Genomic DNA, 27,346 nt, shown 5'->3' on the forward strand with positions numbered 1-27,346 from the left:
TGGCAGTAGGCATGATGGTGTTGTCTTTGGGACACCTTCGTGGTTCTCTCCACGCCTGTGTGAGCCTTCTCCAGGTGTGCCAGTTTCCTGCCAACTGTCCCCATGCGAGTGTCCAGGGACAGGGGAAGACCAGAGGATCTGCAGGTAAGGTCTCCATGATGCTCCGTTGGGCTGAGAGGTTCTGGAACATGGATAGGCGTTTGTCTGTTTAGATGCTTTTTCAGGGTTCAAATCCAGCATTCAATTTTAAGGTGTCAAATGGCCATAGGCATTATAGGAATCAATCCCTGTGAATGTTAATATTTTTAGTTCCTTAGTGTCCTACAGAATGTAAGTGCAATTGTAATCCACATTTTTTCTGCTGCCTTCTTCTGAACAGGAGGCTAAATATTTTTTGGGGGGATTAGATTTGATTAAATAAATGAAGCTGAATTGACTTAAGTTTCATGCAATTTGCCTACTTTTGAGTTTGTTTATCCCTGCACTGTCTATGTGTTTTTCATAGATCACTTCTTGAAATAAGGAATACAGGTCATTTCTGAGTCACTGACACCTCCTTTATGAGAGCTGGTTTATGAAAAATCATGACCTTTTTTTGTTCTCTAAACAATAGCATGGAAAAGCATCACTGCAATTGTTACTTGGTGGAATATCCACTGAAATATTAGCAAACACAAGAAGTTTCAAAATGAATAGCCCCAATTTTTCTACAGACTTCTGCTCTCGTTTTGAAGACAGAAAATGTGTAATTCTGAACGACCCAGTCTGCCCTTGTGTGTCATTCATGTTTGTAGTGTTCCATATACTGCATTTACTGCATGTGACTGTTTTTTTAGGATTATGAACTTATTCAAATCAAGTGTACGTTATTTTAACTACATGCCTTTAGACCTGCTGTGAGATAGTCTTGAACGATGAAGCAGTAATTAGCACCAAGTGCTGCTGAGCAAACGTATTTATTAAGCGAATACTTAAGCAATCTTAGCCCAGGTTGCAATGAATAATGTTGTAGCTCTACAGCCAGTTTGATAAAAGGCATAACCATAAACTGTTTCTACAGTAACCATGTACACAGTGTTTTATTTTAGAGATGTTACTTGTATCATCTGTGGAATGTTTAAATTTCAGACATTAAAAATGTGAAGAGTTTATTGAGGAATTAAATTTTTGAAAGCTGCATCATCGTCGATTTATTAGTAGAACTTTTTTGGTGTGTCTTGTATCAAAGAAAATCAGCCCAGTTTGTAACAAAGAAGAAGTTTGGAATTAATATAAATAAACTCTTTTTGATATATATGCCTGTCAACAAGTAGACTGCATAAATATCTTTTCCAACCATGTAAATCGAAAAAAGCTTTGAAATAGCCCAAGCATTCAAAAGACCACAATATTTGGGTCAATCTCAGATATGGAAATTATCAAAATTATAGTGCACAAAGCTACAGGTATACACTGTTTTAAATGACAGGATTATATGTCACTTTAAGTGCTGTTTACTGCATATTTCTACAGTATATAGCATACTCTCTATTTCTTTTCAGAGACACTTCTTGCAAACCACGTAGTGGCTATTTTAACAAGTTTCAGTAGTTTAGTTAGTAGGTTCCAAGACCAGTGTGTAATTTTTGAAGCTTATTTTATTTGTCAAAATAAGCTCTTTTATATACAGTAATTCCCTTAAATTTTCCAGCCATATGTTGCTCAATTCATAAAGCGTTCGGATATCAAATCAAATTTTAGGTATTTCTCGACAAAACAAACAACCCAGAAAGCGGGTTTTGAAAGGTGTTTATTGAAATCCTGGACTTTGATTCTTGACACCATAACCAATGAGTCTGAAAATAATGGTTGTTGAATTTAATTTTTTCATCTTTGCCTGTTTTTAATCAACAAAACCTGAACAAAATAATAAAGATACCGTATTTGAAGCAACTACACAGAACCACCTTATTACGCAAAGTTACTGCTGTATATAAAACAACACAGACGATCATTTTCTGCCTTTCCTGACTTTAAGCAAATAAAAAAATCTGTTTTCCAGACAAGAAAGTATAAGGGACAGAAATGACTTGGAAAACTTGAACTTGTTTAGCTGTTTGTATTATAATGACTTGGAGAGGCTAAGCAAGTATAAAGGTCAACTGATATAGGTGCACAATTTGTTTATCTGAACTTTACACGACATGCCTGCTTTATTTGTTCATCGGGCATGTATTTCCGTATGACTGCGTACACACCAAAAGCCAACTCATCTGGAATAGTTTTTCCCAGGTCAGTATTTGCCTCTGTCAGTTTACATAGCAATGTAGAAGTCTGCTGCCCCCACACAAAGAGTGTACTGTATTGATTCTCCACTCAAAGGGATTTTGGTACTTTGAGCAGGTAGCGCTCGGATCTATAAGAACTTATACAGTATTCGGGGTTGGGTTTCGGCTGCAATTAAGTTGAAATAGAACAACCATATGGTGGTCAATCTAAGGTCTTGAGCTACTAGATGTAATTAAGATTGTTACCATTCCTATGTACTGAAATATTATTTCTGTGGTAACTTGCAATAAGCACACATAAATAAACCTCAACACTCTTTACAGTGACCTAATGCAAACAGTAAAAACAGGTTCTCAGACGACAGATCACTAGGCTTTTCTTACACTCACTTCACTAGGAGGGGCAAACTACTGGCAGATTCTGTTCCGAGACCAAACAACGTTTCGCCTTTATGTTACGATAACACAACACCATCTATAACTACTTCTGAGAAGTTTTTTTGTGAAGTAGCAGATGTTTATTGGCCCAGCTGTCATGAAGGTCTGGAAGCCAGCTGATTCAGTGAGAAGGCAAGGCTGTCTGGTTCATCGCCAGTGCCTTTCCTTTGCTTCAGGAGTTTGGTCAGACCCTGATGACTGTGGAGGTGAGGGTGAGTCGAACAGTGAGCTGGACTGGAGCCCCTCACCTGGCTGAGGAGATCAGCACACGCAGCACCCCCACCCCAGCGAGGGGAGAGGAGCCAGGCAGGTGCTGCAGGGGCCAGAGAGGGGCGAGGGATGGGGGGGGGGGAGGGAGGGTGAGAGAGGGGTGAGGGAGGAGAGATGACAGAGTAAGGGAGGGGTGAGGGAGGGGCGAGGACGGGGTGAGGGAGGGACCAGGGAGGGGAGGAGGAGCCAGGCAGCTGCTGTAGGAGCCGGAGAGGGGCGAGGGAGGGACAAGGGAGGGTGAGAGAGAGGCCAGGGAGGGGCGAGGGAGGGACAAGGGAGGGTGAGAGAGAGGCCAGGGAGGGGTGAGGGAGGAGAAAAGACGGAGTGAGGGAGGGGTGAGGGAGGAGAGAAGACGGAGTGAGAGGGGTGAGGGAGGGGTGAGGGAGGAGAGAAGACGGAGTGAGGTAGGAGTGAGAGAGGGGCGAGGACGGGGTGAGGGGGGGACCAGGGAAGCGAAAATGAAACACTCAAGCGAGTCGGCAAAAAGCAGGATGTTGGTATGTCGGCAGGTTGAAGTGGGTGAGATCAGGGCTTGACCTCCTCCTGTTTAAAACTGGTGAGATGAGAATGTTGCCACAGCTGAATAATGAACTCCAGTTTAAATTGCAGGTCCATGGTATTTGTTAAAGTACATTTACACATATAGAGTATGTGGTACTAACACACCTGCTTACATATATACTGCATATAGTAATAACAAACCTGCATAGATACAGTATATACTCCATGTAGCACTAACACATCTGTTTACATACAGCCCATACTGTGAGTACTAACTCACCTACATGCACACACATAAAACTCTAAAGCCTACCTATAACCAAAAATATATAAGACTAACATATATGCTATGCACTTACTGTATCTAATCCTGACACCAACACACACAGATATACAATACTATAAAACCTGTGTACGCACATACACTATATAATACTAACATACCTGTTTATGAAGATATATAATAATAGCATACAAACCTAGGAGCACAGTCCCAACACACCAGCATACACACATATAGAATGCTAACATGCTTCTTTATACACCCGTATGATACTATTGCACACATAAATAAAGCTAACACTTCTACTTACACACATATAAAAATGACAGACCTGCATAAGTAATATTAACACACCTGCATGCACACGTTTACAGACAGTAGCATGTTCCTGACCATACTGTATAACAATATCTTCTTTAAATATTCCAACCATAATATTCAAAATGCAATTTCAGACTTCACTGTGGAAGGAAGAGCAGTTTGACAGATACAAATCAGATCGCAGTGTCCTGCTGGCCGGCCCTTCATCTCAGCCCAGGTGGAACCTGTAAAGCCATGAGTACGGACGGCTCTCAGGACACTACGTCCAGCTGAGTGGTGGGTAAAATATTCCAGGGTGGCAGCATGGAACATTAAAAGACAGTGGGCGTGCAGAGGCAGTGCTATATCGGAGTTTTTTTTTCGATCATTTCAAATTTGGAGAGTTACAGTAAACAGCATACAAGGAAAAAGCCCCCTGCAAGCTGTACAGCCATGCAGCCTGGAGGCACAGGTGAGCTGTGTTGAGGTGAGTGACGTCCAAGCGGGGGGGGACTGGCCACACGGCCAGAAGGCCGAAGCGACTGGGCTCCAGTGACAGCCACCCTCACACACACACCATGCCCGCCTCCACCATGGAAACCCTGCATCCTGGCCGGATTTCAGCCATGACCCATGGAAAGTGTTACGGGTGAGATCAGTAGAAGAGAGTATTAATGGAGCAGACACATGGCATGGACAAGCCACGGGTTTATTAAAGCAGGTCTGATGTCACTGGCAGACGTGGAGTTGATGATGTCACTGTGCCTTGAGCGTGGGGCCCACCCCTCTGACCTGGTCCTGCGGGGACACATTGGGGCAACTGTACGCATGGCTTTCTTTTGCATTTCCACAAAGCTGGCTGGACACAGGGCCCGGCTGCAATAGTCTAGGATGATATGAAGCCTCCCCCAGTGGAGATCCCCGGGTTCGGTATATACAGTATTTGTCATTTCTTCTGAAGGTGGTGCAATGCACTCACTCACTTCTCAGGTTATATGCCACCTCTCCAGTAACATTTAAGAAACGGCACAGGTCCAGCTGTTAGTCTCTCGTGTGCCTGCTCTCTCAGTGTCACTCAGGTGTGGTGTCTCCTGGGACAGCGCTCAGGTCCAGCTGTTAGTCTCTCGTGTGCCTGCTCTCTCAGTGTCACTCAGGTGTGGTGTCTCCTGGGACAGCGTGCAGGTCCAGCTGTTAGTCTCTCGTGTGCCTGCTCTCTCAGTGTCACTCAGGTGTGGTGTCTCCTGGGACAGCGCTCAGGTCCAGCTGTTAGTCTCTCGTGTGCCTGCTCTCTCAGTGTCACTCAGGTGTGGTGTCTCCTGGGACAGCGTGCAGGTCCAGCTGTTAGTCTCTCGTGTGCCTGCTCTCTCAGTGTCACTCAGGTGTGGTGTCTCCTGGGACAGCGCTCAGGTCCAGCTGTTAGTCTCTCGTGTGCCTGCTCTCTCAGTGTCACTCAGGTGTGGTGTCTCCTGGGACAGCACTCAGGTCCAGCTGGTCAGGTGAAAAAGGGTCTTCTGGACCACAGCTGGGGTCATGCAACATGTCTGGAGTAACATTCAAATCAAATGCTACACTTCTAATGCCAAGTAAAGCTTACTTTTTCAGGGTGAATCTATCCCAGGTGGAGATGTCACTGGTATCTGGATTAATGTCCAGTACTGTGTGAATATGTCTGCTTAAAAGATCTGGTAATTGGGATCAATCTGCCAGATTCAACAATATTATTGAAGATTATACTGCAATATTTTAGTTAATAACTTGTTTAATTAATATTCAATAATGCATAATTTAATATAATAATATTTAATTATTATTATTTATGCAAATATCTGGAATGTATTGCTATTGCAGTTTTAAATTTGCAACCTAATTTGCAACTTCAACTAAGAAATGTTCACGATGCCGAAATGGAATTTAAAAAAATGTTTTTGGTTAAATCAAAGCAAATCTTTTTAAATATGATCACTTAAAGGCTCTAGAAGAGGGATTGATCCTTTTTTTTTTGTTCGAATACACAGCCAGATGTGGTCAAACTGGGAAGCATCCACCTCACACTGTCTCACTTCCACAGCTACCATACCTGGGGGTTAGAAATAAACTCCCATTGTGCCAAACTGGATGTGTATAGTAATTAGGAACAACTCAAATTAAGCCGACCAACATGAAAGTCAATTGCAGAAACTCAATAATGAATTTTTGTGGTGTCTGTGCTGTTCCTCGCGCTCTCCTTCCACAGCAGATCTCTGCAGTAGGAGGCTAGGTTGAAGGGCACGCTAACAATAAGTTGCCTAGTGACCTGTTTACAGTGTGATGCAGCACTGTGAAGGGACGTGCGCTGGCAGATCGGACGTGAGCCGTGCCGCGCACAGTGGGGCTCTGTCACTTTCGTCTTAAGTGCAAACGCAGGTGGAGGAGAGCCCCGCACACTGCTGGTGCTGTGGAGACAGAAGGTTCCCGAACAACCGGACCCTGTGTAGGGCGTAAAGCAGAGCGCAGGACTTAATGAGAGGCACTTTCCATAAGCGTTCTAACAGGTGAAACAAACTGCATCAGATTGCATCAGAGCAATCGTGGGTTTTTTTTTCAGGGAATATCAATTATTGTTAAGTGATACAACTCACTGAAGATATTTGCTTAATACATATCCTCGCCTCAGAAACAGTGATGGACTCTAGACAGGCTAAGGCATGCTGACAGAATAAAAGGTGACCAACATTAATATAACCTCACTTAGACAGACATCTAAGTCTGGTGATTTGGTGATTTGGGGTATCACCAAAGAATGGATTTTCCATGTGGGGTGTTTTATTAACTCACTCATAACTTACTAAGATGTTTACTAAACTATTATTCTTTTTCCTATAGCAAAGCCATTCTTCAGTGAGATATAAGGTACTGTATTATGATATTCAGACCATCAGTCCAGTCTGATAGATAAAAAAACTATCACACATGTGTTGGATACTCATAATAGTAAACAACATGAAATATTAGGGAAATATTGGGAAATATGTCTCACGCATCAGTGATTGAGTCGTGCATGTTGGGTTGTGTCCTCAAAACGAAATCCACTTCCTCAGGTGTTTTTTAATCCTGTTCTTACCTTAAGTAAATGTCGCTGGTGTAGAAATCAATACACCTCAGAGCTACTCAGGTGACAGTCACCAAAAAGCAACTGGCAAAGTTTAATATGACACATTCCTTCTGCTAGGTTTCTATAGCCCTGAAACGTGATCATTTTGTTTTCACGTTTAGAACAGAACAAGGTCCTTGCGAGACATAACAGTTGTATCAGAGTGGGCAATATTTAACCTTGAGAGAAGTGGCAAACACTCATAAAACACATGTGGTGTGTGCACGAGTCCTTCCTGACAGAATCTCAATGTGTGCTACAAGAACACCGGACTGGGAGCTGAAGAGAACACCGGGACAGATGTCCATGTAACGAGCAGTCTGATTTCAGGCCCCGTGACTGCTGAGTTTATGAAAGATAATGGTTTTTAAACAAAGGGGTGCAGGTTTGGCCTGCTTCCTTTTTTCGATGTAAATCCTCCCTCCTGAGAGAAAGCACGAGAGTGGGGAGACATCAGACAGGAAGACACAAAAGACACAGCGTAGGAACAGTCAGGACCCAGGTTTTTCTTTAATCCTCAGGGAAAGCTATGAAACAAGCGGTAAGAAGAGTGGATACTCAGTGTCATGAGTGCTGTGCATATTATTACAATAATATGGGCAAAAAATAGATTGTCACCTTCAGTACAATAAGGGTCACTAGAATATCTTCTGTCCATGCCGACAGGATTTGTGTTCGTCCACGAAGATACCACGGCCTCCGGCACAACATGCCTACAGCATCTAAAGCTTTCCGAAATGCCTATCTTGGTCTATACATATTTCATTAAAAATAAACTCTATATAATAAATAAATATATAAAATAAATATAATGTTGCCTTTGAAAGTTTTCTATAAATAAATTTAAGGTTTCTTTTTTTTTTCTTTTTACTAAGAGGTCTTTGCTTTAAGCTCCAAGGAGCTGATAACTGAAAACGTCTCTTGCCTTTTTTTTTTTTAAGACTGCATCGTACATGCCACCGTTCATACAGGATAGGCGTGAGCAGGCCACCAGCCAAAACCCGAACGCAGCGATGCTGATATAAGATGAGGAGGAACTGATGGGGGGGGGTTGGTGGAGAAAAAAATATGAAAAGCGTGTCCGTCTCTCAACATGCATCGGGCCACACCCCTCTCAGTCTCAGTCTCCCTCTCTGCCTCTCTCCACGGGTCCAGGCGCCTCTCTCCGGCTCTCATCCCGTCTTGCGTTGCCCCTGGTGACGAAACCGAGCGAGCGGGCTCCCCTCTAACAGGACAGACCGTATTTTAAGTGCAGGACAGAAACCGGCACGTTCCATCCAAGCCTGCATCATACATTATGCATGCGGCGAAGTTTGGCAACAGTGCAGCTGATGTGATGACACAGCTAATCAATAAGAGCCCACCGCACAAAAATCTCTAGAGTGTTTGTTGTCTGCTTTGTTTCTATTCTGTTTTATATATTTTTTTTAGTTTGTTTTGTTGTCGTTGTTGTTGTTGTTGTCGTCGTTTCCACTTTTAAGGGCTCAAACCAGAAAAAAAACCGTATGTTATTATCAACTTTGGCTTAAAATATCTTTATATAGTTCGGGTACTTTGTCAGGGTCCACAGGTCTTGGTAAAAAGTGTGTAAACCTCTGGTGCCTTTTAGTCCTAGTCCCTTCTCTCGGAGTGCCGTCCTTATTTAACGCCACATAGTATCTTCGTCCAGTGTCCGTGTGTTTGTATAGATTGGAGGAGTACGTGTTGTACCAATTCTCCTCAAACTGCTCCCGGAACACACACTCCGGCGTCAGCTTTTCCTGCAGAGCAAACACAGAAGAGATGAGTGCTAGACAGGTGTATCAATAAAAGGTACACATTCTTAAAGCTAATTTGCCGCACAGAAAGTTGTAAAAAGCACCCTTCAAGTTGATCAAGTGTAGTTAAACACGAGGCAGCCACAAAGCAGAAAGGGTTGGAAACAATATTTTTTAAGTCAACTTAAAAAAATAAATTTTCACGTTTCCAACGGTTGCAGAAGAGGCTGTTCCAGGTTCCGTTATTGCACCGATAATACAGAGACTGAAAACCCTCGAGCTTCCTTTCCGAGAAATCTTGACCGTGCTGAGAAGGGATATGTTCATGATGAAACATTCACTTGTCCCGATGGGATATTACCTGTTGTCAAATTTCATTGAGGTGAGCTAACGCAGTTTATTACTGTCGACTGAGAAACGTTTGCTTGTAAAATCGAATAGGCCATTAACATTATAACGACACATCAGGTTAATATATACATGATGCGACTGTGATGTTTGTGTAAACATTACACCTGCCAGAGCCTTTCCGAGCTCCGCAAGCGACACTGGCACTGCCAAAGCGGCGATCATCTAAACTTAAGTTGGGGGATTTGAAGGGAGAAAATGGGTGAAAAATACTTAGAGACTAGTCCCACTTGATTCTACCCTCAGAAACCTCATGGGACGCAGAACTCAAAAGATGTTCAAAAAACAATAAGATGGGGTGGTATCTGGTGCTGCAGAAAAAAACAAAGTGTGCACACACAAATATTGACATACTGTACATGCTGTTACTTTTCACTTATTTTTGTCACAAGTTTGCCATGTGCCAACTATAACTGTAGGTTGTTCTTCCGCCTTTCTAACTTTCTCAGCATCCAAACTTCCTTTACATTACACACGCGATGTAAGGAAGTGAGATGTATTAATAGCAATCTTAAGAGCCACGCAATCTCTCAAAATATATGACATTATACTCAGCGAGGTGATTCGTATTATTTTTCATTGTGAAAATGAGTATCCCATGCTAGAGTGGAACAGAATTATTCTGCAATCTTTGTTTTTGTCATAACCTCTCAGGCATTGCCAGCAGCATTGTCCTCCGTGATTGTGTGTTACAAGCGAACACAAGACACGAAGAAGCCGCATGATTGCACGACGGGGTGTCTTTCAAGGGGTTAAGCGAGTGCTAACAGACGCACAGTAGCTGCAGCTGACTTCGCCCATCAAGAACACAAACACACAGATCACGGGGAAAGATCACGGGGGTAGTGTCGCGTTATTGTGGATTCCCCCCCACCCGACCTCATCAAAGCAGAGGACTTTAAAGGAACTGCAGCACAGATGTATTTTTCTGGCACACTTCACGGAACTCCAGCTCGAGAGCCTGGACCCAGGCTGAATCCCACAGGACGCAGGCAGTGAGCGCTAGCTGTTGTGTGGGAACTGGCAGCGCGTCCGGGCTCACCTCGCCCCCTGCGTCACGAACAGCGCATCCGGGGAGCCCTGCTGGCGTGTGGCTTACGTGCCGACAGGTCTCTCACTTCGTCCCCACCAGCCACGGGGGGGCTGCGTGTTCGAAACCTCGCGTGTTAGATCGGTAGAGTCGGGGGTGGTTTTAAGATGCAGGCTCTGAGCGCCTCTTGAAAACGTCAAGACAGTGCTTCGAAAATGATCCATAATTCATGTTAAGGGGGTGAAAAGTCCAACTCGCAGAAGCCAGAAAATTCCTGAAGCGGCAGTGAGAGCAGAGGAAGAATGGAAAGAAACAGAGTCCCCTTGTTCAGCAACAGCCGAATGAGAGATACTTTCCCTAAGTAATGCAGATCCAAAGGGTTGTTTTTAAGAAATGTTATGAAGCAATGTTATTTTTTTCCTAATGCCAATAGATGATACTTCTGTGATTTTCTTACATTCTGGCTACAGACGTAAGATCTTACTGGTGTTCAAATATGGCCTTGCTTTTAATTAATGCTACTTGGCGAGACTTGGCAAGTTTGTTCTCCATGGTTCAATTAGTGGCAAAACCACGAAGTGAAGCAAAGTCCTGCACTCTCCGTGCCTTCCTCTGAATTCTGGAACATGTCAGCGTCCCTGTTACACGCTGGGAAGGGGGCAGAATAACTCGATCAGGGAAAAGGGTGATTCAGTGATCTGCACACACATTCCAGCAGAGCTGCGCACTTTAAACGTGTGGAAAAACAGACTAAGGAATGACCCACGCAGCCTTTAATTCAGTCCTGGCGGTTTTCCCAGGGCCATCTCCCAAAGTCCACCTGTTATTATGGCCCTTCCGAGGAATTCCTGCTTCACATTTACCAAGTTGTAACCTGCAGGTGATTTTATTACTGTTGTTGCTGTTGGCAGCATTATTATGGTCACACATCCCACCTACAGCAGGGGTTGGCTTCATCAGAGAAGAATCACGACATGCTCTGCTGTTTGCGACGGGCTGCGGTGGACGTTCCTGTTCTCCTGGAGTTTATCATCTTTACTTCGGGGGATGGAAAGAATCTGACTCGGCTCCAAGCCGGACAAGGTGCTCCCATGGCAACTGCAGCATTTAGGTTCGGCTCTGACTGTACCGAAAACTTCCACACATTTCCAGAGAAAGAGCTTTTTCATATTTTTCTATAGAGGCGTCTATATGAAAACAGGCTGTCTATATCACCTGTCTGGTGTTGGGGAGATGACATATTTCACATTGTTAAACAGTTCCTCATGTTACAGTATTCTGCTCAAAGAAAAATAACTTTGTGTGTCCATATGGCATGTCATCCAACTGAACTTGTCAGTGATAAGAAGACACAACCTCACCCTGCTTGCCTGTCTATTTGCAGATAAGAAGAAGACGCTCTGAAGACCTATTTAACAGTCCACTGGATAAGGCCTGAGCATTTTCCTATCACTAGGGAGACTCACAGATGATCTCATTACAGAGATTGCACACAGATAGTGTTTTGATGTCATTTTGCCACCAAGAAACCCTTGTTGGAAGAAGCAGCCCAATTAAGGAAATCCAAGCACATTCTCTGTGTGGTGCAAGAGCAGACACAGCCAAGTGTAAAAGAGAAGGCAGTGGAGCGCCTTAGCAGAGGACTGAGGAGATCTTGAAGAAAACCTTAAGACTGGTTTTACCTCTGGCAGCAAGTAGCTACAAGTTAGACCATAAACAAAGCCAAAGAATGACCTGCTGGAAGAGCACCCAAAACAAACAAACTTCACTTCCAAGTAATTAGGTTTAAACTAACAAATAAAACAGTGTAATATGATAACGAATAACTCAACCAAAGGCGTTCCCTGTGATGAAAGACTGTCTTTTAGATCAAACGTAGCCCACTGATCAGAATTGCTTATGTGCTCCACAGTGGTGCCAAGCATTTCGAAATACAACCACAAGACAACGTTGATACTAGATATTGTATAAGAACTGAGTCTGACAAAAAACAAGGTGAAGAAACAGGGAGCTGCAGAAAAGCATTGCATCCACTCCCACCTAAATGTTACAATTAAGTTAACATTTTAAATAAAGTTTTTAAAAAAAGAAATTTTAAGTAACTTTAAAAACCAATTTGCTCTCAAAGATTCTTAACACTGATTAAATATTATTTATGACTTGTGAGACCTTCTGAAGATATGGTATCAAGTAATATGGCATCTTGCAGACCATAGTGAACAGAACCTTTCTTTTTGGAAACAATAAGATTCCAAAGTTACTCATACCTACAATGAACTGTATCTAAAAGCTGAATTTAAAATCCATGAATACATTTAGTATGTTTAGAGAAATAATTCAAAGGCTTGCTTGAGTTTCAATATTTTATAACTAAAAAGAACACCTGTCAAAAACAGTTACATGTTTCTAAATACACAATGATCAAATGTATTCTTAACCAAGTGAGTTTATGAGTCCTCTTTTGGTCTTGGCAACTTTGAGAAGGTGCTTTCTGTAGACTTTTAATAGGTTATTAAACATAAGGATATTAAAAGAAACTCCACAGGTCCTCTATTGGAGGCTGTGACAACCAAGAACACATATTTTTCTGCTCTACCTTTGCCTCATTGAGTTTGACATGGGATTTGAGTTGATACCCTGTTGAACAGCCAACTTGTGACAAAGCATGAGCTTCATGAGAGAAGTGTCTTGGCAACTTTGTAATCTGTCTAGGACATGAGGACCAGGGGACGCAAACCAATCCTGAAGCAGATCAGAATATTTCTGTTCTTCTCAGAAGGAACGACTTTCTTTTGATTCTCATCAATTACTTTCTTTCTGTGCTAATCAGACTCATGATGACACTGTCCAAAAACTCCATTTGTGTTTCTTCCTCCTGTATCACTTTGTCCCAACTGACGTGGGAGTCACTAGTTGCCATTTGACAAATTCATGTCTTTTTTATGTTACCATGAAGCTCTCCCACGAACCCCAAATTCACTGGACCAACCCTGGATGGTGATCGAAGAGACTCTGGATCCTACTTATGAATTATGTTTGCAGATTCCCAACTGTTGTTGAGTCAAACACCCAACTTCTCTTCTGACCACACATTTGGGTAAAACTCTCCTACGACCTCTCCCTCGTGTGGTAGCAACCATCCCTTTCACCTCGGCCCTTTTGGTGACGAGCGAAACAGTCAGAACTGGGGCTTCTTATGAGATTTTAGTTCAACAAGTTCAACTTATGAGTTACGGTTCAACAAGGGTCTGTTATATTTAGCAGCTACTACATTACTGAAGCTTTATGGGCAGTGTGGCTAAGCCCTAAATATACAATAATCAGATATACAAGAGCCGACATGGACCACAGTAACCCCTGACAACTGCCACTTATATTACTCCCAACATCCTTACAGTGTGAATGTAATTGTGTCATGTCCTCTCTGGTCATTGTAAGCAGATAATGTTGCCTTTGCTTGGAAGAGATCTAAAACGTTGCCCCCCAACGGCCAACAGAGGTCCAAACCAGGTGCATCTGTCAATCGAGCAGCCTTGAGTGAGGGGTTAATGCTGACATGCAGCTTTTGAGCGCGTTGCTCTATGGCAGCAAAGAACGTGTAAATAAGAACAGTCGCAGGACCCAGTCTGTCCCTGCTAGGAGCTCCCTGTTTGTCTTCACAACACCCTCAGTCCCCTAACAAGACCATTCTGAATGGTTTATGCTGCTATAGAAGTATACACCGTTGTGAGTCAGATGAGAGCTGGCTGAAATATCCTGAGACTGCAGTGTACAAATCTTTCAGTTTCAGTTCAAATTCTGAGCACGAGCACATAAAAGAGCCATGTGATCTGATGTTATAAAGTGAGAGCCCTGGGCAACACTTTCCTTTCAAACACTTTCATTACCCTCATAATAAAATGATGCTCTTCTCAGATTAAAAAAACAAACTTCTTTAGATCTGCAAATGGAAAGCTATACAGTAGGTAACAAACCCACACCTGTCTGACTTAACCTGCCAAAGTAGGGAACTACTTGGGCTCCTTATGATTGTCTTGTTTTAATAAATCAAGGATCCTAATTACTGTACATGAATTCATAACAAATGTCTTTTTAAACAGAGTATTATGACAGAAGTTTAATTGTGTAACCAGGACACTTCTGTGGGAGTGTATTGTTTTGCAAGAGATCCATCAAAAGTAACGGTGGAAAAAGACATCTCCTTGAAGCGCCTCAGCCTGTTGTCTTTGTCAGTGAAGCGGGTTGTGCAATCTTACGCCACGACCTGCGGTTGTGTATTGAACTTACCGACCCATACAGCTCCCCCTTCTCATTCATCCCGAGGTAGAGGCCGCTGTCCACGCCGCGGATGCTGACGAGGCCCACAGCTATGCTTATAAACTCCAGTATACCTGAGAAGACAAAGCAGAGGACGTTTCCCGCAAACAGCCACACCGCACGTAGCACTGCTCTGCAAGCACGCAGCCCTGGAGACCGAGGAGGACTCGGGCTGGCTCGGTTATCAGCTTTAATTGCCCGATGTTTTTTATCCACAGCTAACTAAAACTTCACCCATTTATACATTTATGCTGCACTAGCACTAGGAGTATAAATGGTTATATTAACGAGGAGGATGGGTGAACCCATTGCGAGAAAGGTTCAAGCAAGGAAAGAATCCCTTTACGACCCCCCTGCACATGAACCGTTACCACAGGGCAAAGAACTGGTCCAGTCAGCCACAGACAGGAACAAAAGCCTTGTCCAAGGAGTAATACACATCAATCATTGGAGTGTTTACTCAGGGGATAATTCTGAATGGGACTCCCAGCTCAGTAGCAAAACCCAGCGGGGCCACATCGGCCTCCTGTCGGAAGAAGCGCATGGAAGGCTCAAGGCTGAGGACCGTTCCTGTGGAGGGTAACAGGTAACAGGTAACAGGTAACAGGCCATGCCAAGCGATAGTCCATTCCTGCCCATTAAGAGCTGCGTTTTAATTGATCCTAACGAGCTAGTGATTACAGAGACCACACCTCATCATCATGCTCTCTGGACTGGTTTAGTTTGTTTTAATGACCTGTTGTCGTCATGGGACATTCCTAATGGCTGCAGTAAACCATAAAAAAGAGGTAAAAATATAAACCGCTTATTGGGCTCAACATAGAAGTATTCGTATTAGGCTTGGAGGTTAAGGTTGATGGCTTATTATCTAGAAGAGGACCAGCCACCCAACTAACTCACAGCATGTCACCACATGCTAGATACCACTCCTCCTCGTCCTCTGTCCTGATGCACAAATTCTGATGCATGGCTTACCCTCCCAGTCTTTGCAGTTGGTTTTGGGTACAACAACATGTGCAGAATGCCTAATAATGTGGTTGTAGAGCACAGTGTTCCTGTATTTTTATTCTCGGAGTAAAACAAGAGAACACTGAATCGAAATGTTATCTGGCGAAATACTTCCTGTCTCTGATGTACGTCTTTTTAAAGAGTGTTGGATACCTATGCTTCCCGTCTGTCCCACTGACCACATATTTAACCTAAAACTGAAGTGTTTTAAGGGTTTTGAGAGGTTTCTCAATTCATTCTTTAATATTTTCTCTCTCCTTAGATAACGTGTATTGTCTCCAGTATCGGCACACGAAACTTGTCCAGGACATGCCTGCTGGACAGAGGGAGCTTGAAACACACATGGAGGCTGACACAAGAGGCTCGAAACCTAAAGCTAACGAGAGGAAAGAGAGGAATCAAAGCTGACTGTAACTGAAACGTGTTTAGTTTTATTACATGTATGTCAAGGACATAGCCTTTTAACCGGGAACCTCGAAAGCACCTTGTTTAGGAGCCTTCGGATCCGGTTCTTCTGAGGTAACAGGCTGATTTACAGAAGAGAGGAGACAGTGCATTCGTAACAAGAAGGCAGAGTGAGAGCCCGTCGATGTTGCAGAAGAGCGCCTTAGGACAGGATTAGCAGACTCACTTTATTATATATTAAATTTATACGGTGGGTATGTTGAAAAAAATTCCAACAGTCCTGTCCAAAAGAAATATGTGTATTGTGTTTGAGTTTCCAGCATTAACCTTTTCCAGTATTGTTGGCTGTACTTTCATTACTCCTTGAAACAAAAGCCTTCTCCAAAAAGAGCCTTCTCCTTGCCAGCTGTTAATCAGATATGCAAAACAGACTGAAATGATGCATTGCAGCCCCATTTCCCTATAGGTAGCACTTTAGGACTGTGAAACTAAAAATCATTTTTGAAGGGTTGTGTTATGTTCTGTGACACTTCAGAAGAAAAACATACTGTATATGTAAATAAGCCTTGCAACTTGATAGAGATTTGGTGATTTGATTAAGAATAGCAAACATGTAGCATGTGTAACGCATGGGTTAACTGTGACTGTATGGCAGCAATTGTGTCTGCAGTTTAACCAGAAATGGAGCACAGCCCCTGAGTTGTTCACAAATGTGCATTTTACAGGTGGAGCTGCAGTTCCATGGCTGGTAAGGTCAGCCTCCTCCTTTGCACACAGCTCTTTGAGATCCTTTGGCATGGAGAGCGCCGTATAAAAGCAAGGAATGATTATTATTTGTCGGATATTCTGAAGTGTTGACCATCAGGGGAGCAGAGTGATGGAGACGTAGCTGTACAGGAGTTATCCAGCATGTTAGCTGCATGACGTCAGCACATCTAGGCATGTTAAATACAAACTGCTGTACAATCGCTATGTATGGATGTTACTAATTTAAAAGAACCTGTAAAACATTTTTATAGCGCAGACACCTCTAATCCATTACCCAATGTGCTGTTACTAAAACTTATTTTTATTTGGTTTAGAAAACAGAGGTACCCAGAAGCTCATTGTGTTTACCACAGTACAACACATTTCAGCACATTGTCAATGAATGCAAATGTTTTTACCAGGACACCACAGGGTGCAACCTGATAATTCTTCATGTCAAGGCAAATTGCTCACCTGATGCTGATTTTATATATCTGAGGAAGTGTCAGTCTGTCCTCTTAAACGCTTGTGTAGCTGTTGCTGGAGACTCTGGGCACAGTGCTCAGTTCATGGTTTGATGTAAACTTTCAGAAAGGACAGTGGCCACTGTACAATCTAACAGATATTTCATTTCTTTTCCCAGTAGGAGGATCAGAAATGTCTGACAACATTTATTTATTTACTGAACCAATTAAATTTTCAGTTCTTTTAGTTCACGGTTGGTTTTCTTTAAGCACTTATTACAAAGTGCAGTTTGCTCTGACAACAACAACTCTCCTTTTCATCACATAACATGCAAACTGTTGTGTTTGTTGATCTGTTGAAGTAGACACAACATGGGTCCTGACTAAATTATTATGGCATAAATACACAAAGATGTGTCACAACACAGGCGCTATTCAGCAGATCCAAATACACTGTCTGTTTTGCATCACAAAGTGTAAAGATGAAAAATCACAACTTAACACTTTCTTCCGGTTTTTGCCTGCTTTTTATGTGATATGTTTTTACATTTGGCACTTAAAACAGTGCAGGAAAACTGATATACCACAAACCTCAACACTGGTGGACTGCAACAAAAAATAATGAAGTCACTAATTCAGACTGAAGCTATTTAAAGGTACAGGGAGATGTCAGTGTAGACCAACATTAACCTTCCATTACTTCTTGTGTGATTATATTGGAAGACGGAAGCTAAATCCAGACCTTGACCACATATGATGGATACAATCTAGACAGCAGGTAAATATGTTCAAGTAGGGAGCTGCATCAACATGTGCATAGACTGCAAAGGTACAAGTAAAGGCTTATTCCGTGCTGAAAAGAGAAGAAAACAAACAAAACGTTATGGCTGAGGAGCCTTCTTCAGAAACCCACAGCCGAAATGCTCTGTTTCTTTTCTTCTCTTTTCATATGTTTTCAGATACTGTACTGTATGTTCCCTGGACACATACGGAATCCTTTACTGTAGGAAGTCATGACTGAGGAAATGCATCATGAAACTGAGTGAAACAACATACCTTCACCCACCCTAACAAATCATTTATTATGGCATTACTCTGAACAGTATGCTCAGACTATCTTATTCAATAAAAAGCCAGTGGACTGAATAGTTCTCTTCATGTGAACATCCGGATCGGAAGGCTATGAACATATGCACTACTTGCAATGCTGTAAAAGCCAATCCATTTTGTTACAGTGCAAGGTGTGCTCCTTGTAATCCTCATTCAGCACAGCTCGGCTCCTGTCTGGACGGCCTCCAGCAAGGGTGACCTCGTTATTGCTGTAGTGCTGCTTTGCTGGGACTGGAGTTTTAATGCTGCACATGCAGAGGTTTTGCTGATGCAACAGACACGCCTCTGCTGCCCAGAGTTATTGGATTCGCTGTGACATCTTTGTCTCAAAAAGTCACAAAGGACGTGGTATTAATCCACCATCTGCTATGCAGCCTCCAAAGACAGAAATAAAGGTCAGATGTAGAAAACTACAGTACATCAGTAGTACTGTTATCCTACATCACTAATATTCTCTGTGATTTACTGTACTGTCATACACCTGACCTTTAGTTAATCTGAGACAGGATTGTTGGTATACACACAATAAGATGTTCATAATTGTGACGCATGGTATTAAAATCATTCAATGATATTTCTTATGTGTTTAGTAATGGGTTATGTCTACTCATAAAAGTGCACTTCTCATTCACTGGAAAACTGGCAGCTCATACTCCAAGGGAATATTTGTGGCTCTTTCCTTAACTTTTCTAACTTAAATGTGATGTTTAAACTACATTGTTTTTTCAGGTAATAAACATTCCCAATAACAGTTATTCTGTTCTTTATAGACCTATCTCTTAGAGAAAAATGAGAAAACAGGTATTGCTGATTTGTGCGGATGTAAAAAAAAAAGAGAAACTGACCCTTTTCAATCAGAAGAAGGAACAACAGTCAAGTGATTCAGAGTCTTACACTGTTTCATTAACTGTACTGGATTGAATCATAACACTGTACGGTTACAGGTTTCTGTCCATAAATGTGCAATTACAACTTTCCCTCTTTGATGTCCCCAGTATAACCAGCGATTAAGTTTGAAGTCTCATCTGAAATAACTTGAATACAGATCTAAGGTCTCTGTGACTCACCAGGTTGGCCGATCACAATCCAAAACCGGAATGGAAGTCAGCACCAGGGAAACAGGCATCTGCCCATCTGATCTTACTCATTTCTCCAGCTGGGAATAGCCCAGACTGTAAAGCAAGTGTAACACTCAGCACAAACGGCTGTGATCTTACAGTGTTGATGACAGGGAGACCCAAACGACAATGGGCTGGAGACCTACTGCACCAGAATCAGAACCTCCCAGCTCTGACCACAGCCTCACCCTACAACATTACTCCCTCCTCACACACACTTGACTTCCAGAGACATGGCGAGCAGAATCGTCCAGGCATTCATTTCCCTTAAATAGTGGTGTGTTTCACGATTGAAGATTAAATCGAAAGCTGAAATGGCTCTCATTCCAGACGTACAGTGCAGATTGGCCACCCTTTTTAGGGATTTATTTTTAAATATTCTTGTGAAAAAGACACAGCGTCCTGCGTGTGAAGTAAACTTTATATATACATCGATCTAAAATTATTTTATTGGTACGATTATCTTTAGAACCCAAATATTTCTCGAAACCGGCCGTTCATTTTAGGCTATTTATTTTCTGCGAAAGGAGCTTGAAAAGATGATATAAAGTTCTGACAGGCTCTCAGCACTCAAGGTGGGCTTGGACAGCCACGCGTTTGAATAATTAGGGTAAAGCTGCAGGAAAGCAGAAAACATCCCCACCAGTCAATACGCCTGAAGGATATTTCGGGAAACTATAGCATCTCCAGCGCCTCTCGCACTGCGTCAAATTTAATGCGGTCGATCCTTCCACGGCTTGAAATGTTACTGGTTTGCATGTGATGGTTACCCGGCCAGTTATAGGACCCAGCAGGTTGCCGATTGGCCCTCCGGCCCAGCGTAAGCGAAGCAGTGCAATCGCAGTACTCCCAGGCACCTGCGATAGGCGTGATGCGGGTCTCGCTTTCAAGCGGCGTTAGACCGGCTTCTCGTCTTCGGGCGACCCGGGACACGTGTTCGTTAGCCGCCGGGCCGGGGGGCTTTGCACGCCCCTGTCGCAGCGCCGGGCACGCCTCCGGCACACTCACACTGCAAACGCTGCCCAGCTGAAGTTGACGACGCTGCCCAGGCGAGGAGAAACGCTGCCATCACCTGCACTAAAACACACTCCAAAAGCAGGGGCACTGTGCACGCACTGCCGGTACCGCAGTCTAGTACTAACACATTATTGTCTACCTGCCTACAACTTTTCTAAAGCACTGTTATTATGAAGGACCCCAGCACAGAACAAGTTTTTTCATCTTGTTACGTTTATCTGCAGCGCATCGGTCAATCGATGACCCAGGTATCGGAAGATGAATCTTTCACTGTTTACCGCCACTTTAAAAAAAGCGCACCGAAGTTCGGGCGATCACTCATCTTGAAGAAGACGAGTCGCCTCGGGACATGTGTTTATCCCCCAGCTGAAGTGCAGGCAGGTGGCCGCAGTCCGCAGTCAACTATAAGCGACCACATGAATAAGAATAACGTAGTGTTTCTACATTCTAGTCCGGTCTTCTTCTTTTTTTCAAACGCGAAAAACTATTCCAGCGTTATCGTAGAATGTAATGGACAAGATACAGGCTTTTGCGTTTCAAAACGCACGCTTTACGAAGTCAATACATAACAATGTGCCTCCCGTAGGTCACGGTAACAGTCGGATAAATGATTGTTCTTCTGGATTATGTAATGCTCGTTCTGCTGGTCGGATGCTAAATTTAACTCGGAGGTCACTTGGAGAGACTGAAGTATTCAGGCAAGACAGTCTCTTCCTATTCGAGAACTACTGTACATGCCCGATGGGTTTAAATTTCTCGCAGACACACCTCTCTGACACAACAATGAAACATCTTTTTTACACGTGCGGCGCTAAGATATAGCAGCGAACGAAAGGGTGAGTACAGATAAATAAATCACTAATTAGCTCAGAAACTGCAGAAGTAGCCACTCCCTGTGACCTAAATATATTTTGTTTCTAGACTTGTACAATGTCATGTGTGATTATGATTTTACGCATCGGGCATAGCAGCGGTGCAGAGAGGCACACACACAGAAGGAGAATGTGTTGACTCACTCATATGATGCGGTATGCTGTAGATTCCCCCTGTGAAGTGTGCTGAAATTGTACCTTTAAATAAAGGGGATCCCCGGTTTTTACGCCTCTTGGCCTCGTCGTGCAAAGGCCGAGCAGCACATTAAAAACAAAACAGAGGAAACGATCTGCCTCGAAAATGCAGACGCGTGAATGTGCAGTTAGTAGCAGTCATCTCGGAGAGTGAGGAAAGAGAATGAAAGGGGGGGAAAAACGTTTTCATTTCAAAATCCCGCACCCGAAGAGTTAATATACCTACCGAATCGGCTGTGGTCTTGTCTCGTACCCTGAATGGTACCATTGGGGAAAATCTCTAAATGGAATCCGGTTCTGCAGTAAAGCTGTCTCCTTCTGAGAATTCCCTTCAAATGATCCAGGTCCGTCACCGCGGCCCCCCTGGGCAGCCCCCCGGCTTCAGAGTGAACCAGGTGCGGATTATCCGCCGGTAAAACCGGCACGTTCCCCAGAGGAAGAGCATCCTGAGCACCGAAATAGTTCCCAACTTCCCCTAAAGGAGCCATCAGAAGATTCTGCTTTTAGAGAACGAGAATAAACAATAATGATGGTATCAACCAAAGAGATCTTCTACCACTCCCTCTCCTCGTTGCCGTTACTGGTGAAGGTGCTCTCCCTTTAATCCATTAAAACGCATAAATAAAAGTAATATTTTGTTTTGACTGCTACGGGTTCAAGGTCACAGCGCTGTTAGTCTAAGAAACCGCCACTTTATAATCACGCACTGACATAATTTATATACATACGGTAGATCCCCCAGACCTTAACAGGTAATGTGGTCTTCAGCCCATCCAGCTGTTTGAAGAATAAAAATCCATAGCTTCTCCATTAGAGTTAAGGTTGGAATGATCATGCCAACTTAAAAAGCCGACGTTGTGGGAATTTTTAAGATGTTCAGGCTACGTCAGAATTATGGATTCTGCCTCCATAAAGGCATGCGCTGTTTTTACTGTATTATACACTGCATGCACCAGCAGGAATCCTGGAATCAAGTGTGCAAATGTGTAACATATATGTTGTTTTTAGAGATCGCACAGTGCTGCCACAGACAGAATCCCACCATAAAACTTTGATCTTCTCTGATGTGCAAAGGCAATATCCAAGAGCTGTCAGAGATGAGAGATGTCCAGGTACAGGGAATGTTGGGCGATCACCGGCGAACAGAAATACGCCAGAGCGCTTTCCTTTTTTCTTGTAATTCTTGGCTGGGTGGAAACAGGTGTTCCTTCCGCGGAGCTCGCGGTGAAATGTTGTACTCCTGCACTGAGCTGCGGCTCTTCTCTCAGTCTCCCCATCCAGCACGCAGAGTACGCAGGCAAAGCAACCATTGGGCTGGGTTTAAGGTAGTCTCCCGGGGTAGTCATGACAGCCAGAGCTCTCCACGGTCCTAGCGCTCTCGAAGTGCCTGTCCTGAAACCAAGGTGATCAGAAGAGCAGTGCAGCTTCGTAAGCAAGTTGCACCTGTTTCTTCGTAACTGCGCCGACCTTTTCGGGAGCGTGGCGGAATAAACTAATTCAAAAATATATTTAAAAAAAAAATCTTAATCAACGTATTGTTTCTCATATTTGGTAATGCACTTTCCTTTTTTGTATAAAAATGCTCTCTGGGTTTGTAGCGCAGTAATGAAATATTTTTTTATTAACGAAATACATTTATGCACTATGAATTAAAAATTGAAATTGACTTTAAAATGATAGGATTCAGACGAGCTGCTTTTTGTTGCTCATCATTTTAAAAGACAGCTGTATGCCAGTGCGAGACAAGTTCTTCCTTCAACAGGGTTTTTTATTATGTAGGCATTGGGTTTGACAACCTGCTGTGTTGTTTTATTTCAGAACACAGTGTGTCCCCTGTTGCAGGTGGCAAAGTGTGTTGTGGAACAGCCACCTTGGTCAATTCCAGGCCACCGTCTTTGACTCATACAGTACATACAGCCTTCCTCACACCCAAAGAAGGCTCCATGGCCAAAACGTTGTGTTTTCTTTCTTCTCTTTTCAGCATGGAATAAACCTATTACTTGTTCGTTTACATACAGGATATCGCCATAATCACTGTGTGCTAGTCTGCAAAGAATCTGGCCAGTTCATTTCCACTTTTCCCAACCCTGCAAACAATGGGGCAAAAGGAGTTAACCCATCCCTGGTTTCTCACAGAGCAATGCAGACACGCAGATGGGTCACTAACTTCTTAAGTAAGCTGCTGTTCTGCAGAATAGGAAGCACTGGAGGGCCTCCACACAGCAGGAAGGCAGCCTTGTACCAGGCACGCTACAAGCACAGGCTCTGCGTCCGAACACAATTCTGTCCACCTTTTGGAAACTCCCTGCAGGTTTTGGAATCTCAGGAAAATGCAGGGCTAGGCGCAATGATTGTTCAATACAGCCAATATGTGAAAGAAAGTGTCCTGTGCAGAGTCCACAGCAACATTCTGCTCTCTCGGCACAATTGCTAAAGGCGTGCTGAAGTTCTGTCATCATCTAATGTGTAAGACACTGGCTATGTATTTCCTTTCCTTTCTCTGTGTGTTCTGGTCCTCGGCAGACCTGACGGTCTCTTCTGTTTCCAGAGGCTTGTGAACTGGATCAACCTCAGTTCCCATCATGCCTGGTTTCCATTCCACCTGGATGTAACCTATCCTCTGAAGCTTGGAGGAATTGGGAAATGGTTTCTACACAAAACAGAATATCCAAAAAGAGCACATGCAGTATGAATGCTTTTAACATGCCATGAAATCTCGCCTAACTCTGTTAATTTGCCAGGGATACTAGGAACAGCCAGAGGTGTAAAGGACACTTAATTGTGTTTTGCATTCAAGTAAAAGCTAAACCTCTGCAGGTTACAATCTTTATACTGCTATAATGTTAATTTCAATTTGATAAGCTTACTTTATCCACTTATTGTATCAATTATGTGCACCTGTAAGTCACCCTGTGTAATAATAATAATAATAAACTTTATTTTATATAGCGCCTTTAAAGGTGGCTTCTCAAAGCGCTTTACAGGATGACAATAACAATAAATAAGAAGACTACAACAATAAATAAGAAAATTTCACAAGACAGGACACAATTATAATTACAACAATACAACAATAACAATAGAGGAGACCGTGGAAGGTGGTATTAAGAAGAGCAGAGGGGTGAAGAATGGAACCAGTTAAGTAAAGGCTTTTCTGAAAAGGAGGGTTTTGAGTCATTATTAATGACATCTGCTAGGTAAATAATAAACAAATAAAATTGTCTCTGCATTTAAAAAAAAAGATTTACAAAGCTTCAACTGGGTCTCTGTGATAATATTTCCAAATCTGTGTAAGAGACTTAACATCTGGCAAGAATTACAGAAAGATGCTTTTTTACTAAATACCTGTACTAAGTTATTGTACATACTGTGCTGCTTTGGGTGTATGTACCGGTAAGCAGGAATTTGAAATAGGTATATTAGGTTATAGTGTATAGTGTGTAAACCAGTCTTAAATTTATGTTAAGTGTCTTTATTTTGGCATAAGTAATGTTTGTTTTTTCAGTTTATTCCATGTCCTATAAATGCCACTCTAAATATTTATCTTATTTCAAGCATTCATATCCAAACTTTCCCAGTAATTATTATTTTTAGAATTTATTTAAGGTGTCCAGATATTTGAGCCATGCATTTTTTTCATGACATTCAATTTGACTCTAGAGGTCAAATTGTTTATTTTTTTCTGTTTTTGTTGTAGTACAACTCATACTGCGTCTAGTACAGCATGAAATATATTTGAACAAGCCAGATATTGGTAGTGCTCTATAAAAAGTTATGGTTTAAGAATGTTAAAGCTCATCACTTACTATTTGGTTAATTGATACAGATTACATGAGTGAACAAGTTAGCAAACAAAAACACTTAAATCTCACTGTAATAAAGCAGGAGAGATATTAGAATAATAGTGTATCTAGAATAAAAAAAAGAATTACTGGTAACACTTGCAATATACAGTATAATTTACTGTCACATGTCACATTAGTGAATATTTGTTAGAAATAATATATTAATGCATGCTGTGAAACTAATTACTTCTCACTACTAAGACCACAAAAAGATTTAAGTACAGAAATGTACAGAATAGGTACTGACTAATGCATTGCTAAGAGAGGGAAAAATGTTGGTTGTTTTGTGATGGTCTAGGAATGTGCTGGCTAAGAACCTTCAGATAGGACACCGATTCCAGGAACAGTAATTTATAACAAATTTTCCAAGAATCCCAAAAGACTTGACCAGAGAGTGTTCAGGGTTTGTATAAGACACCTTCAAGTGCATTTTAAAGCTAAATAAATACAATAATTAACAATAAACATTTGGCTTGCTGTGGCAAACTAAAAGGAAATGGTATTTCCGTACACTGTACAAAGTCTTATTACATTTTGAAAATGTTACCAGTGATGTCTGGTGTTTCATTAGATTTTGAGTGTGATAAATTATGGCCAAAAATAATACAGTACTTTATAAATAGCAAGAAAGGCTACTGCTTTAGTCTGACTAACAGAGCTGTTTGAAAGAAAACCAAGATATATTAATGTGATTTGTACTGGCTTTTTACAATATTTCATACTGTAGTCATTTTATTTTGACAATTCAACCACTCGGTGCACTGATTTTAACGAGCATAAAACATTTTGTGTGTTTCTGTTGTCATGTACTGCAAAACACACTGTGGCCTTTGAGTATTGTATGAGTTTAAAAACGCTTTTTACAAAACGAAAGAGAACGGTTCTGGAACACGTCTCAGCCTGAAGTCTTTAATGCTATTGTACAACACTCAGATCCTAAATATATATGTATCCCAGGATATTTAAGTACACAGACCCACAGCTTCTCTGAAAGTTGTGTGGAAGATTATATTTTCATTACTCTGAGGAATAAAACAATAACACTTCAGGTGTGACCCCCTGCAATACATCCCGGATGTCAACAACCTCTACAAAACGTATGCCTCTACGGAATACTGCGACACAGCACTTAAAACATGCGTGCACACTATAAATAATATTTCAATGCCTGGGTAATGCACATATTTATAATTATGGTTTTGGGTCCCTAATCATGTACGTCATCCGCACTTTGCACTGCACGGTTACTCTTGGAAGAGAGCAATCGTGTGCATGGGGGGGCTGAGAATCTGTGACAAGGGGACCGAGCTATTGGAAGGGAGATGTCGCAAGGGTGACATTTGCCCACACGGGCCGGCATCATCGCTAGGTGCGCCCGGCGGAAGGCACGCTCACGCGACCCGCAGGTCCGCGCGCAGCCCCTCCCCGCGCGACAGGGGGAAGGAGCAAGTCGCGCTGAGTCGCGGCCGCCCGCCCTTCTCGCGAGAGGGCGGTTTGACACTTCCGTGAAGATGGCTACCTGGGGCCGAGCCGCCGTGAATCTGAGAAGGGGCTTCGGCCGATTGTGGGGGGCGCGCCCCCCCGTTTTCCGACGCGCTCTGGGCTGCGGGGCGCTGGGGTCCGCCGCTCTTGGCGGCTGCTGGGCCTGTCACCAGTACGGGCTCGGGCCGCGCTTGCGTGTCTGCACGGTGTTTGCAGCGCAGGAGGAGAAGGTGAGTCTCACTGAGTCTCCGGCGTCATGCCAACTTCCAGGGAACTACACTGGCATATGTGGACAACCGATACCGGTTTTGTCCTTTGTTTGTTTTTGTTGTTGTTGTTGTTTAACGGTTTCTTAGGCAACGCCAGGTGATGCTTAACCCTT

The 27,346-nt window shown here is 42.8% G+C and overlaps 2 protein-coding genes across 6 annotated transcripts in view; one reads left to right on the forward strand and one right to left on the reverse strand.

Moving 5' to 3' along the window:
• Nucleotides 1-7,680: 7,680 nt before the first annotated feature.
• Nucleotides 7,681-22,930, reverse strand: LOC102693875 (fibroblast growth factor 9). Its single transcript, XM_006627728.3, has 3 exons — nt 21,864-22,930; nt 14,672-14,775; nt 7,681-8,949 (listed from the first exon to the last, which is right to left on the reverse strand). Exons 1-3 carry the CDS (start codon nt 22,123-22,125, stop codon nt 8,704-8,706), a joined length of 612 nt encoding a protein of 203 aa, XP_006627791.1. The 5' UTR covers nt 22,126-22,930; the 3' UTR covers nt 7,681-8,703.
• Nucleotides 21,384-27,346, forward strand: part of micu2 (mitochondrial calcium uptake 2) — an 87,154-nt gene continuing 81,191 nt past the window's right edge. The window contains exon 1 of one of the 5 annotated variants that reach the window (XM_069189825.1): nt 21,384-21,406. Coding sequence is in view for 3 of the 5 variants with exons in the window: in XM_069189822.1 (XP_069045923.1) it covers nt 26,994-27,194 (201 nt within the window). In the remaining 2 variants the exon portion in view is untranslated. Of the gene's footprint in view, nt 21,407-26,719; nt 27,195-27,346 lie in introns of those variants that run through there. The other 4 variants (XM_069189822.1, XM_069189821.1, XM_069189826.1 and 1 more) reach the window with 4 other exon arrangements.

This window comes from Lepisosteus oculatus, chromosome 5 (assembly GCF_040954835.1).
Source record: "Lepisosteus oculatus isolate fLepOcu1 chromosome 5, fLepOcu1.hap2, whole genome shotgun sequence".
NCBI classification, from domain to species: domain Eukaryota; kingdom Metazoa; phylum Chordata; class Actinopteri; order Semionotiformes; family Lepisosteidae; genus Lepisosteus; species Lepisosteus oculatus.

What these genes read in the sequence shown, in the direction of transcription:
- LOC102693875 (XM_006627728.3), bottom strand. Translation starts at nt 22,125, where the DNA reads ATGGCTCCTTTAGGGGAAGTTGGGAACTATTTCGGTGCTCAGGATGCT. An exon ending in ACAAGACCACAGCCGATTCG is followed by an intron (nt 14,776 to 21,863) that starts GTAGGTATATTA and finishes TTGTCTTCTCAG; the next exon opens with GTATACTGGAGTTTATAAGC. An exon ending in AGGGGGAGCTGTATGGGTCG is followed by an intron (nt 8,950 to 14,671) that starts GTAAGTTCAATA and finishes TTTGCTCTGCAG; the next exon opens with GAAAAGCTGACGCCGGAGTG.